At 39.2% G+C, this 14,979-nt stretch overlaps 2 protein-coding genes across 5 annotated transcripts; one reads left to right on the top strand and one right to left on the bottom strand.

Moving 5' to 3' along the window:
• The first annotated feature begins 78 nt into the window (after nucleotides 1–78).
• On the top strand, nucleotides 79–4,970 carry LOC105231978 (exportin-5). 3 transcript variants are annotated; one of them, XM_049455902.1, is made up of 3 exons: nucleotides 79–506; nucleotides 557–4,366; nucleotides 4,447–4,970. In XM_049455902.1, exon 2 carries the CDS (start codon nucleotides 631–633, stop codon nucleotides 4,324–4,326), a length of 3,696 nt encoding a protein of 1,231 aa, XP_049311859.1. In that variant the 5' UTR covers nucleotides 79–506; nucleotides 557–630; the 3' UTR covers nucleotides 4,327–4,366; nucleotides 4,447–4,970. The 3 variants fall into 3 exon arrangements, with proteins under 3 accessions (XP_049311859.1, XP_019847940.2, XP_049311858.1); XM_019992381.3 differs by having other exon boundaries at nucleotides 577–4,366; XM_049455901.1 differs by having other exon boundaries at nucleotides 610–4,366.
• A 228-nt stretch (nucleotides 4,971–5,198) lies between these two features.
• On the bottom strand, nucleotides 5,199–14,674 carry LOC105231981 (uncharacterized). Of its 2 annotated transcripts, none has more exons than XM_011213514.4 (5): nucleotides 13,418–14,673; nucleotides 7,374–8,064; nucleotides 6,772–7,000; nucleotides 6,616–6,701; nucleotides 5,199–6,541 (listed from the first exon to the last, which is right to left on the bottom strand). In XM_011213514.4, the coding sequence occupies exons 2-5, from the start codon at nucleotides 7,978–7,980 to the stop codon at nucleotides 5,937–5,939; spliced, it is 1,527 nt and encodes a 508-aa protein (XP_011211816.1). In that variant the 5' UTR covers nucleotides 7,981–8,064; nucleotides 13,418–14,673; the 3' UTR covers nucleotides 5,199–5,936. The 2 variants fall into 2 exon arrangements, with proteins under 2 accessions (XP_011211816.1, XP_049311884.1); XM_049455927.1 differs by having other exon boundaries at nucleotides 5,226–6,541; nucleotides 7,374–8,053; nucleotides 13,418–14,674.
• Between the last annotated feature and the right edge of the window lie 305 nt (nucleotides 14,675–14,979).

Genomic DNA, 14,979 nt, shown 5'->3' on the forward strand with positions numbered 1-14,979 from the left:
CTCTTTTGACATTCTGCAGCTGTCAATATACAACTACGAGTTGCGTATGTGTCAAAAGGGAGTAGTCCTTTATCGACATTTCAACCACTTTCAAACCCTGTATTCCACAAGGTGAGACAGGCTTGCTGTGTTCTTCTGCATAGAAATTTCAACAAATTAATTTAGCACATTTGTTTTAAAGTCTGATCTCTTTTATGAAAAATTTATCAAAGAGAATTTTTGCATGAAGAAGATGTTTTACTAAATCACACGTTGAAGGTTAAATCCATTTGAATAAATAACACAGTACGCCGGTGAAGGATTTGTAGCAGGTACACGCGCAAAGGCAAAAAGAAGCAAAATCAAAGAATATAAAAGGCGGCGGTGTGGTGGTGAGGAAGGAGTATCCGAAAGACGAAATTCGCATACCGCACACATCAGGCATTTCCATACAGTTTCAAAGGGAAACAAAATTTTGCAAAGGTTGTATGTGTGTGGTGTGCCGATATACGAGACTTGAAATATCTGTGAGTATATATGAAATTCCAAAAGACGGTTGCAGCATGCATTAATTTAGTGGTTAATACGTATTCATAGATCAGTTGAAAATAAGTAATTGATCATTGACAGTGGCGGATACGAGAGACTAAAATGACACAACGTGGAAATGTAGCTGCCCTTGGGGAAGAGCTTGCCCAGGCCGTGGAGTTAATAATGCGCCCAGATACAGCTCAGCAGTCACGTATGGAAGCATACATGGCTTGTGAAAGGTTTAAAGAGGAATCGCCTTTATGTGCTCAAGTTGGTCTTTATTTAGCCAGCGGACAACAATTTGGTCAAAATGTGAAACACTTTGGTCTACAATTAATGGAATACACTATTAAATTTAAGTGGAATAGCATTTCGCATGAAGAAAAACTCTTCATAAAGGAGAACGCTATGAAACTTTTACACTATGGCGTAGGCCCAGCGGAAGATGTGAGTTTAGCGCATTTGAAAGATGCGGTATCACGTATTATTGTGGAAATGATAAAACGTGAATGGCCACAGCAATGGACAACACTACTATCTGAATTATCCGACGCTTGCAATAAAGGTGAACCTCAAACTGAACTAGTGCTTTTGGTTTTTCTTCGTCTGGTAGAAGATGTTGCATTACTTCAGACAATTGAATCAAACCAACGGCGTAAGGATATGTATCAGGCGTTAACTAACAATATGAACGACATATTCGAATTTTTCCAACGACTTATAGAATTGCATGTTACGAAATTCCGCGAAGCTACTGCCGTAGGCAACTTTCAAAAAGCGAATGCTCATGGACGAGTTGTGGAAGTGGTATTACTCACACTAACTGGATTCGTGGAATGGGTTTCGATGAACCATATAACTTCAAATAATTGTAAACTACTGCAAATTCTTTGCATTTTGTTAAACGATAAAGCATTCCAATGTAACGCAGCCGAATGCCTCTCACAAATCACTAATCGCAAAGGTCAGGTGAAAGAACGAAAACCGCTGCTGATGTTGTTCGGCGAAGAACCAATGCGTTACATTTTTACGGCCAGTCAAATGCTTCCAGACGCTGCCAACGCTACCGCTTTGGAGCAAAACCACAACTTTTTAAAAAAACTTCTAAACATGCTAAGCGGTTTAGGCCAACAAATGGTTATTCTTTGGGGTAAGGAAGATGGCAACATACAGCGACCACCAAACTTTGAAATATTTCTCGAATGTTTACTATTACTTTCAAGCCATCATTCCCTTACCGTTGCGCATGGTGCCACACTTATTTGGAATGTGCTGTTAAAACACGATGCCATTTCCAAAGATGCTACCGTGGTTCCATACATTCCAAAATTGATAGCCGTTATTGGTCCGCGTATTATCAAAACTTTATACCCCAGCTCACGAACTCTACCCACTACAGTTTCGACAGCAGCATACATTTGCTTAGAATATGATAGCGAAGAAGAATTTGCCGTTTTCTACTACCGCTGCCGCACCGACTTTCTGGAGGTTTTTCGTCAAGCAACGCTTATTCAGCCTATCGTCACATTTACATATTGTGAGCAGTGGCTCAATGCACGTTTGTCCAAAGCACATACTGAACGAAACAACGTAAATTGTTCTGTTCAAGACCCTGTCTACATGGAATGGGAGGCGCTGGTATGTGTTATTGATGGTGTTCTTAGTCGTATTCTGCTGGTGTCGGAGCGGCCATCAGTACAATCGGGTTTGCGTTTACTGGAGGAATGTTTGAAAGTAGAAACCAGCAATCCATTGATACTATCCATATTGCTTTCATGTATTTCAGCGCTTTTCGTATTCCTTAGTATGTCGTCGTGTCAGATAACGTCAAATAATTGCGTAGCCATGAGTGGCGTATCTTTGTTACCACGTGTGCTGGAGCGCATATTCCAAGCACTTGTTTTTCGTGATTCCACCGAACCGAATATAGACACGACACGAGCGCAAGCCACTAAAAATTTACGACGTCATGCCGCCTCGTTGATGGTAAAGCTGGGTCACAAGTATCCCCTGCTACTGTTACCGGTTTTCGATCAGATCGACTCACATGTGCGGGTACTGCTTGAAGATCCACGGCAAGCGATTAATAAAATGGAACGTACTACGCTACAGGAGGCGCTTTTGTTGATATCAAACCACTTTTGCGATTACGAGAGACAGACTGTATTTGTGGCAAACATAATGAAGGACACATTACCACATTGGCCAACATTCGCAGAGGTTTTCAAATCGCCGTACACATTTATACAGTTCGTGGGACTGGATAAACCAGCGGTAACGCCAATTCAATCAGATCCCCTCAGTTTGAATCGCGGCCACATGCTGGACGCTCTAAACGTTGTATTGGCTGTTATTAAACGTTGCACTTGGCCTGACGATCCAGATCGTGCGTCTCGTGGTGGTTTCGTAGTTGGCTTCACAGAGCTGGGAAATCCTATTTGCCGCAATCCAGCCACACCGCACGTCATTCCGCTGCTCCCACACATACTTGCGTTAATGCGTGTGCTCAACGAGCTCTACCGTCCGCAAGCCATGGCTTTGCTTTCGGAGGATTTTCGCAATGTCTACACGATGTTGGAGCATGAGAAAAAGATGTTGTTGGGGGTGTGTACACCGCCCGCCGATCCGCTTGATCCAACCGTAAAAAAGATGACTAGTACCGTGGACCGTATACAGCAATTTATGGCATTGCTATATGAGAGTTGTTATCACATGATGGGTTCAGCGGGTCCCTCTCTCGGTCGTGATCTTTATCAACTACAAGGCATTGCTGACGCGTTAATTAACAGCGTGTTCGCATCGTTGGAAGATGTGCCTGACTATCGGCTGCGTCCCATTGTGCGCGTATTTTTTAAACCGTTTGTATATTCTTGCCCACCCGCCTTCTACGACTCGGTGCTAGTGCCAATATTTGCACATTTAGCGCCATTTATGTGCTATCACCTGATGCAGCGCTGGACATATATATCTTCGTTGTACGAATCGGGTCAATTGAATGAGGAGTCAAATGACACGCAAGAGGTGCTGGAAGATATGCTGAATCGTTCTTTGACACGTGAATATTTGGACGTACTGAAAATTGCGCTTGTTGGTGCTGGCACTGACGGTGTTCACGCAGCTGCACACATAACAGACGTTGCTATGGAGCCGGAGGAGCACTCTATGGATGGCACAACACAATCACGTGCAGCACAATCGGCATTGCTGTCCGATATTATCAGTGACTTGGGCGCTAAACTATTACGCAACGACGCTACGAGCAACTACATACTTATGACACTGATGGCCGCGTTATCTTGGCAAGACGGCGCTTGCAGTATGAAAGCAGTGAATGTGATAGCGCCAGTAATGCGCTTCTTGGCAACCAGCGAGATACAGTTAATGGACCAAAACAAAGCAACGACCGCATTCCAAGCCGTGCTACAGGGCCTACAAGTGCATGGCATGCATGATGCCAATCAAGCAGGACTTATAACGCTCGGTGTACAATTCTATGAGCTGCTGCGCCCCAAATTTCCCATACTCAGCGAGTTGTTACGTAATATACCAAACGTAAATGCGGCGGATATACAAAAATTCGATGAAAAAGTAAGCGTGGCACCTTTGAAAGGCAACAAAGTGGACAAAGCTAAAAAGGATCTGTTCAAAAAGATGACCGCGCGCCTGGTGGGACGTAGCGTAAATCAAATGTTCAGCCGGCAAATCGAAATTCTGAATCTGCCACCAATGCAGACGCGTGCGCCTAAACCCAACACAGACATTGTCGATATAACGCAAAACTCGGGCATAACACAGCTATTCCGCACAGAAAAGTGACCATCGGAGAAAGCAGCTTTGCATGCAACTAATGAAAAACGTGCGTATTTAAAACAAGTATTATTTTTTTGCGTGAAATAAAAATAAAAAAATATTCAAACATTTTTTTTTTATTTTTAGCTTGAATTTAAAGACTTGTATGTATAAAATGCTTATGCCGCTCAGAGACTGCGCTACAAATGGATATTTGGTTAAACAATACGTATTAAGTGCATAACCAAAAGGGAAAAATGGAAACTGGTGCAGCGTAGATTAATATAAAAATATACATACACTTATATACAACCTGGTGGGGAAGTAAGAGGCCGTTTGGAAATGCGCTAACGCGAAATTCCATCAACTATACCACAAAATGTAGAACGAAATTACTTATTTACCTAGCTACATATGAAATAATTTATAAATTATATATGTAAATGAATATATATGTATATGTATATATACATAAATGATGTTTTTATTTAATTTTCAGTTTTAAAATTGTTTCTATTTGCGAAAATTTGCACTGTTTTTTATGGATATTTTAAAATATTATGTAAGTGATTCTTTAGATATTTTTATTAAGATATTATGAAACGAAGTGAAGTATGAACGAAATAAACGAATTACGTCTAAGCCGAGTGAAGCTTGAATGGTAGATAAAACTTGTTTGGTAATTTGAGAGGAAAAGGCTGAGATACAGTCTCGGATTGGCAAGTATTTATACCCGAACTACGTTTATCAAGCGAACAGCGTTAATTAAACTGTAAAGCGTATGTTATTGTCGCAAATACGCACGTTGTACATACGGCCAGTTACTGCGTTTACGTATACGTATTATCAGGTTTATCTTAATGTTGCAGAAGAAATAATCAATAAAAAATTATCGTTATTGAGAAATCAAAATTATTTATTTTTTTACACAGCGTTGCTATATACAAAAACTATTATGCCCGCTATATTTATTAGATTTATGCGTTTTTGTTATGAATGATATTACTCTTATAAAAAGAAAAATAGTTAACATTTAGAAAATAGATATGGCAATTTGTTTTGTTTTACATTTCTTTAAAATATACCGTTATATTTAAAATTAAAAAAAAATTAAGAAATAATAAATATGATGTTGCGAAGGAAATAATCAGGCAAGCATATGTCGTATTTTTAAGTTATTTATATGTATACTTAAATTAAATCTTAAATTCAACAACATAAATATAAAACTTCATAATGAAGCACCGTTTTTTGTTTCTAAGCTTTTTTATATTAAAACTTTATGCAACTACTTTTTACACTTGCTATTATAATATAAAAATATTCAACATACCATAAATAATAACACTATATTTACATGTTTATTTTTGTTTAATTTTTTACTATATATGTACATATACTCATATATATGTATATGTAGATATGCTCACACAAATATTTTTTTGATTGTGTTTATTGTTACGTTTTATATTTATATCGAACTGTTTGAGTTATCGATACATTTTGCTCAACTTTCACTTCCGGCTGTCACTAACCATTTAAAAGTAACAAATAAGCTTCGGTGTGATTGAAATGTGAATAGTGCTTGTAAATATGATTTATACATAAACGTAGTTATTTAATAACAATGTTGAAGACTACACCAACGTTGATAGTTCATGCAGCGAAGGACTGGTTATATTGCTCATATCTAGCGTGCCGGGTATACCGGGGCTAACTGAGCCGCTAGCCTCACGCGCGCTTAACGTCAAACAACCGCCACCGTTTGATAATTGTGGTGGCAACGGCTTGGGTGTGGGCGGTGTTGCTGTTGATGGGCGGATTAGAAACGACGAATTTAGTGCACCCGCTGAGAGTAACGCGTTGAAGCTGCCGTGTGAATGATTTGGTGAGACCGGTGTCACGGAAGTCGGATGTAGTTGCACGCCTAACTGTGTTTGTGTTTGCGATTGCGGTTGTGCATGTGTGTGTGGGTGTGTGGCATGCATGTGCGGCGCATAACTCATAAAGTGATGCGTTTGATGCGGACTTAAAAATTGCGCAGGCGGTGTTATGGGCCCAATGTGTGATACCATAGACATATTCAATGGTGGACTCCGATAGCTAATGGTTTTTTCCTTCTGCCAAATAAAAACATTATGGACCATTGCGCCGCCGCAAAATACGATGCCAATGCCGATAAGCACGCTTGTGATAATGGCAGGAGTTGAATGGAAATGGTTGAATGTGTACAGAATAATGCCTGGAAAGGAAAAATTATTATGAATTTTTACATATAAATAATTGAAAATTGTTCCAAAATGTGCGCCAAATTACCTGTGAGGAAAATTGGTATGGATATAAAGAAACCACCGACAGCACAGGTACGACTCGCACTTGATTTTTCCAAATATTTGTTATCTCTGTAAAAAATGCGAAATACAAAATAAATAGAGTTTCAAACGTGCCATCAACAGCAAGTCCAACTCTTACCTGCCATCAAACATTGGTGATCGCACCAATTTCACAGCGAATAGAAATTGTATTGCACACACCAGCAAACAACATAGATTTAGTGACAGCGAAAGTGCACAGAGCGCTAATGTAACATCGTAGACAATTACAAAATCCTCAGCAGAGCTTCGCGTCAAAGCATCTTCGCGGGCATTAGGTGAAATTTTCAGCAGAAAAATTAACGACAATAGCGCTAATAGCAGGGAAACTGCAAGTGGCGTAAGGAGTAAAAGGAAAAATCAAAACAAGCCAATGAATTACAGGTAATTAAGTACAAATATGGAGTAAAACTACTCTAACATACAGTTACATATGTACATATGCTCTCTTTGATAAAACGAAAGTAACAAAATAGCTAGCACGGTGAGATCTGCAGTATGCTATACTGCTCCCATATCTCAAATACTTCTTATATATAGACAGACGAACATGTCTAAATCGCTGAGCATTTATATACATATGTATATGTATGTATACTTTATAGGATGCCCGACGTATCCTTCGAGGTTTAGCCAATAGTTCGGGGTGTAATAAGTTCACATTTTTTATATATGGTTATTATATGATGCTGCAAATTTTACCTAAACATAATAGTCCTAGACTCGTTAGCGCTTCTCTCGGTCCAGGTCCATGTTTCGATTGATTTATTAACACACCCGTTGTCAGATTGTGGCAATTACTATAATTATGATTATTATAATGTGCGTTACTATTGTTGTTGTTATTATGATTTGTATTGCTGTTTATTGTGCCAGCAGTTGTGTTGTGTGCATTGTTATTGTTGTTGGAAGCTAGAATATGCTGATTTGTATATGTGTGCAAATTATTGCCAATTCCATTCGGTGTCAGCGGTGTAACTGGCGTCGTTGTTGTTGCCGTCGTCGTATTACCAGCGCTAGGTGTTAACGGCGTTAATGTATTTGTCGTGCCCGCCGATATAGGTGTTGAGGCGATATTTAATAATGTGGGTACGCGTTGACCTCCGTTCGCCGTCGCCGGGGTGTTGGCCGAGGTTTGTAGGGCGTTCTGTGTGGCACTTAATGTGGAGATATTGAGCGGTTGTTGCGGTCGCAGGTGTATATTGCGGTTAGAGGCCGTTGCAGAGTTGCCATTGTTGGGATTATTACGCAACTGACCATTCGCTGGTCCGCCGCTCACTCCGCCGGCATTTGAGGTGTGTTTTAACATTCTGCGGACTTCGAGATTTTTTTCAGTGGACAGAAGATTAGTTCCGTAGCGTTTTGGCGTTTCCGGTCACATGCTGTTTGGGGTCTAAAGAAGAAAGAGAAAATTTGTTAAAAATAAGCTGATTATACGCAAGTGTGTATAATTTAAAAATAACCTGATACATCAAATCTTCTAAAATTAAAATTTTCTACATGGTTTAGGAAGAACGACTGAGTCTCCTCCTGATCTTTCGGCTATGAACACTCGAAACGCTTAGCATTTTTTGCCAGAGCGATTCCTAAAATGCGTCGAAGACCATACCAGCCGGGCCTTATAACAAGTGTATGGAAAATTGGATGGCATGCATGTATTAACTCAAGACCCTATTTTGAAAGCGATAATAAAGATATGTATTAAAATACGAAAAAATGTGGGATTTTTTTTGTCAGTCCGAGTCAAATTTGATCAGATGGTAATAACTTCTTTTTCGTATGCACCATTAAACATAACTACATACATATGGATGTAAGGCCATTTGAAATTATTGTTAGCGGCAGAATTGCAAAACCACCGAAGCATACTATTCGTACTTGTAAAATCATTTATGATGGTACAAGTAATTATCTCTTCGTCGTTAGATTTTCTGATTAAAGAATTTCGTACATGTTTTTCAACTATAAATTTAAATTTCTATACCAAACATAAACACATTTGTAATTAGCGTGCAACACAATGATTACCTTAAGCCTCAGATGAGCTTAAGAGAAGCAAAAATAAAGCAGTTACATTCCTGCCGCATACTAGGGTGATTCAGGAAAAACCCGAACCAACAAAAAGTTATAAAAAATTGTCAAAAATCCATTATAAAGAACATGTTTTCTATCGCTACCACAGCAATAGCAAATATTAGACTCTTACTTTCTTTTTAATCAGCCTAAATGTGATCTTGACTCAGCCTTGTGCAACCTCTTGAAACTAGCTTGTTGCTGTCGCGGCGAAAAACATTCCTGAAGTAATTTGAAGGAATACTGCCGAGTTAACAGCTCTTGGTCGATTAAAAACTTGGGTCCTCCCGTTTACGTAAACCTGATTGTCGTGGTAACGGGCCCCATTTCGGCTTTGCAATAAGCAATGGAAGTACATAGCTGTTTCAGCCATTTTGTCATTATCGTCATTGCCTGCTTAAATCCATGCGGAGATCTTTGTGGCCACCCTCGCATGCATTTCCGTAACGAAATTCGCGCCAATACAAGCGAAGACAATAGTAAATACTTGAGAGCTCCATCCAACACCTAAATATGAATGAACGAGCAAATGATAGCGCCGTGCATGTGCTTTGTATAGTGTACACAAATAGCTTCGTAACTACCTGTTGGCGAGTCTTGCATCGCCTCAACTTTCTTTCTACTCAGCGTAAACGTGATCTTGACTCAGCCTTGTGCGACCTCTTGCAGCTCGCTTGTTGTTGGTGGTTATTTATGCATTTATTCCGCCAAGACTTTTCTTTTCCAATTGCTTAGCGGATTCTTATTTTCCGCACGTTGTTTTTCCAAGCTTCTTCCCAGCGCTTGCATTATATGCCTCAGCCACAGCGTCCGCATGCTGACGGTCGGTGTTTTGAACTTGGAGAAAATGCAATTTGCCGTTGAGTGTAGGTTCGTACGAGTTGATTGGAGTTGGTGTTGTTTTGTTTTATGTACCATCTCATTTAATGCAAATTTCTTTCACGTGCAATTTGTGCATTTAATTGCATTGCTCGCTTCTCTTCCCATTGTTTCTTTTTCTAATTTAGTAAATTTTACATATTTATTTGATGTATGTATGTATGTGAGATTACAGTTTTATACAGTGCTGCTCACAACTTCACTAAGGTGTTCTCTAAGTGAAAAGGGATTTAAAATATTAAGAATCCTTCGAAAGTTTGAAATGTGAGTACAAGGATTTCGAAACTTATAAAAACGAAACATTAGCAAGCTACACAATTTTTTTACATTCGCGTAAACTTTAATCTCGATAAGTCATGTATTCTTTCCACGACAGTCGGCTCTGTCTGACTGGAAGAAACGCGGATTGCTTTCCGGCCAAGGACTGTCAACTTTCCAGCAATCCTTAAAAATAGTTTTGGAATGTTTACTTCCCCTACCACAATAACAACAATAAACCGTAACCTTCGGCACAAGGGAAATATATAAAAACCAAGAGAAAACATGAAGCAAAGTGTAAAAATAATTTTACGAACCGCATACGATGTTAAAAAACTTATTAAATAAATGCGAAGCTTAAAAATTTTACCCAAAACTACGAGTAAATGTGCGACTACGCCTTACTTTGTGAGTGAATAGAGCGCGTGCGCGCTGCGCATATCCTCGAAAACGGCCGTTATGAATGCAAGCGTGTTTGACAAGACCAAACGACGCTACACACCAATTCTCTAAGCATATAAAAAATTTACGTATGTAAGTAGGTATCTACACATAAGTATTTAATTGAGGAACTCGAAAGGCACATATGTGTATTACAAGGGTGAATGCTAGCGACTCTCACATTTGGGACGTTGAAATTTCTTGTATTTTTTTAATTTTTTATTTGTATTTGTTCGAAACCACAGAGTCTATACAGTGTTTGCCGACGACCGGTGTTTTAGGGGCGGTTTGCGCGTTACGCGAGGGTGGCGACGGTAATGGACAGGTGTTGCTGTTAAACAAAGCTGAAAATTCTGAATAAGAACACATAAACTGGCGGTACAAATGCTACTTAAGTAATACTATATATGTACACACACGTGCTAACTACATAAGGCATAAAAACTATCGTGTTGTATAGATTGTGTCCGGAAATTTCGTTTTCTACCGCAGAAACAGAATCGGTTGACTTCGGGTTGTAAAAAAAACAACAATTTCCGAAGTTAACAAGTTCGCGAACTATGATCCTTTTTCTCATAAACCTAAAATTGGATTGAAATAGTGGATGTTCATGGTCTTCTTTCCGTGAGCTCACAGTCAGATATTACTGCGGCATTCTTTAAGTAGCGGGAGTTAAGCTTTCATGAAATTAAGTCCATCGAATTGGGACTATCAGAGCAGAATACGTCGGCCAAAATGACACGATCTAATCATTATGATGGGCATTATATTTTTGTAGGCCACCATAGCCCACTGACGTTTCGGATTATATAGTGCAGAGCCGGCTCGGCCTCCAAAGAGGGCGTTATAATAAGATACCTGCACAATATACGATATGGTCACTTCGTCATACGCAATATCTCATGTTAGTGTACCGGCTTGGCCAACCGGCGTACTAGGTTTTCTTATATAGTGCAGAGCCGGCCGGGCATATATAATATGGTCATTACGTAACAAGCGATGTCGGCCTGCCCTATATATAATACGGTCACTACGTCGCAAGCGATATCTCATGTTAGTGTAAGTCACTAAAGCAAACAGTACGATTACTCAGTTGCACATCATATGATCTAGTCACTACATCACACCGGACAGCAGACGTTGAGTTGATGGCCTGCCCAACCAGCATTCCAGGCTTTCTTATATAGTGCAGAGCTGGCCGGCCAGCATGGCGAACGGTATGATTACTCAGTTGCACATCATATGATTTAGTCACTACGTCACACGCGATACCACACGTTGGGTTGCCGGCCTGCCCTGAAATGGCGTGGCCCACCAGCATTTCTTTTATAGTGCAGAGCTGGCCAGCGTTGCTAAACCTGCCAGAAACATCATTTGATGCGGTCATGTCCTTAGAAGGGACGTACATCTTGGATACCTCAAAGTTAGATGGGAATTTTAATAATTTTTTAGGAATGTGATTGGGCTTAGTTACCCTAATAATGTTGTATCGAACCACATTTAAGTGTATTTTTTTTATTTTAACATTAATTTGCTTAATTTCATCTCCGTAATTTTCACTTTGTTGCCGTCACTCGTTAAGTTTTCTTATTGAAAAAAGTTCAATTGCTTCTGAATACTTCAGAGTGCAGCAATGGTGATGGCATTCTCCTGCGTATCGTGATAATTGTTTTTCCTCATTATTGATACACAGATACATGCATATGTACATAGATATAAGTAAACAATCATACAAATATTTGTTAAGAATTCCATTGCCAGCAGAATCTATAATCAAAAACTGCTACTCAAGTGAATCGCACTCAATAGCTGTGTTTGTTGTAGTAGCAAGTGACCGTTGGCCGCTTTGAAAATTCCACCACAGCTTGAGAGGTACAAACAAATCATTCGAACGGCGACGCACTTTTGTTTTTATTATAATGAACCAAAGATGACTGGTTCGACTGGCTGTATCTACTTCTGCCTCTGTTGTGTTGTCTGCTCTTTTCAGTTGAAGAATGTTTATATATTAGTTGTTGTTATTTTTTTAACCAACACTGTGAGCGCTTTTAAGCTTTGGTCCACTACTAAACGCTTATTGAATGCTGTAATGCTGTTGCAGGGGTATTCCAATGATCTTCGTCGGTATTGAGAACTTGTTTGTGCTGCCGCTGGGAATGTTGAGCATGCGCACTACGAGCTCGACTAAGAGCGAACGGCTTTGGATGGCTCTGGCGAACTAGCAAACATGTTTTGATGACGAGGTTTTATGTTTTACAGGTGGGTTATGTTTTTTTGTCTGTCTGTATAAATGCTGTAATTTGTTTATACTGGAAATATTGAATACTTTTTTATTAACAAAATAGCTTTGGCGCTTAGGCATGATGATGTATAAATTTTTGTGTAAAAGTTGTGTGCGCCAAGATGTGTTGATTTGTTATTTTTTTTAAAGAGTTGAAAGAATTTACTTTAAATTTTAATTCTGCAAATAGGGAATTGATATTTCTATCGTGGAATAAGCTTAGTTTTTAAGTTGCGACATTAAGCAGACTATCTGAAACATTGAAATGTGTATTCGGTTGATCTGAAATTATAATACTCTTCAGAGATGAAAAATTTTCCCTGCAAGGACTTGATTTTGTGAGGTCAGTTTGTAGGCAGATACATATGTACATACATATATGAAATGACAAATGAACAGCTTTTTGAGGAAAAAAGAAGACCAGTTCGTGTATATACAGATAGACATACCGAAAGACGAAAATATTGTTTATGATAAGTTTGTGTATAAAAATTAGCGTTCACCCGATCCGATTGCAATGTCGAACCACCGGGCGCTTTCTGATATTAGATTTTTAATTGAGTTTATACTATTTATATATGATGAATTAAAACTTCATTCGTTTATGTACATATTTATATTTACATTTTATTTTCTTTTTGGCACCTCGTCTAAATTAGCAAATGTAACAAAGCAAATGTCAAGTGCCGTGTAAATTGCAGTACCCTTGTCATATTTGTTATTCTTTTTTCTTACAGAACTGTTACAAAAGTTAATCCTTTTCACGCTTCATTAATACGGGCGTCTGCAGTTTGTTTTACGTTTGTTTACATACCTGTCGAAGTGCGAGTTCATGCCTTCCAACGACAGGTAGTTGCTGTCAGTGTGTTGATCGCCGCTTATTTCTTATTTTCACATTTAAAAATCCAATATTGGTGAGTAAATTTATTTTCCATTCACTTAATGCAAGTTTTGCTTTTAAATACTTTTGTGCATTTTCCGTTTAAATTCAATTTCAAATTGAATAGGAAATGCAATTACCATACTTGTATATCGATAACATTCAATCACTGCACATCTCAGTTTTTGTGAAACTGCACTGCCATCCTACGGGTGCACATGGAAGTGTGTTTTCGTTTGCCCAAAAGGCGTTATTTGCGAAAATTAACTTATTTGCATAAAAGTTATTTTAAATCGCGTGCGCGTGTTCAAATACAGAATAGGTGCGAATGTATGCGTGCGCGAATACGTTTCTTTTCGCGTCCGTTGGCTATTAGCCGTATCGTGTTGCAAGTAGCCGCTGTACGGAAATATGCGGCCAATTTTTATTGCGCTTTTTCGTGTTTTGTGTCAGCGAACTGCAGGAAATAACTCTAGGCTGTACAATAGCTCTAAAGAAATCGCACTAGCCATTCCAATGGGCGGCGTGCACATACACCACTAGAGAATGAGCGCCCACAACTTCAAACAAATACCAAAATTTACAAAATTCGGCACAAACGAGCGCACATCGAACATTTTCGAGATTTTCGTAAAACTTAATGTGAGTACCGAAACATTTATTTTTGCTGCTTTTGCATTTTTGGCAATTTTTTATATTTTTTTTTGCAACTTCATGACAATGTATGTAGGTTTGTGCGCGAGATTCTCAGTAGTATCGCTAGAAACCGTCCTTTTACATTCAAAATAAGCGACTGCGCGTATGCTTGTTGCGCGACAATTTCCGACGACGTTCTCAACCTGACTGACTGACTGAGTGGCGAGTGCACAAAGTAAGTGAGACCAAAACCAATACTAAACAAGTCAAAGCTAAAGGCATACAATTGAAATGAAATAAGAGGAAAAGACAATTTAAAATGAAATTTGAAAAAGCAAAGGCAAATGCACAAAAGCAAAAGTAAAAGCAAAAACCAAACCTTTGGTAATTGTATCTGCGCGGTGCTGTTGAATGGGAATTTGGACAAAATATATGTATGTATGTACATACTAGACACATATGGACAAGATATACATGAACCTGATCAACCGACAATAACAGCAATAAAAGCAATGTCTTGAAATTGTTGTAGTTGCAGGGCCGCATTCCTCTCCTTGGTATAGACTTGCGGTCGCTGTTGTTGCTGTTGTCTTCCCCTTTGTGGTATTTGGTGTTGTTGTTGTTTCTGTTACTGCTGCTATCAATTATGCTTGTTTTTGTTGTCACCGTCGCTATTTGTGGGTCTTTTAGCGCGCTTGTTTGTGGCACGTTCCCTTGCCAGCACCAAGACCACCACCATTAACAGCTGGTCGGCCGAGCGCATAATGCAAGGAGTAGCCGCCAGTCAACAGCAAATAAAAGAATGGCTCCGCCACTAGGGCCGTTGCAATAGAAAATTTACTCTTTCGTTCATGTAACCC

The sequence above is a fragment of the Bactrocera dorsalis genome, chromosome 4 (genome assembly GCF_023373825.1).
Source record: "Bactrocera dorsalis isolate Fly_Bdor chromosome 4, ASM2337382v1, whole genome shotgun sequence".
In the NCBI taxonomy this organism is placed as follows: Eukaryota; Metazoa; Arthropoda; class Insecta; order Diptera; family Tephritidae; genus Bactrocera; species Bactrocera dorsalis.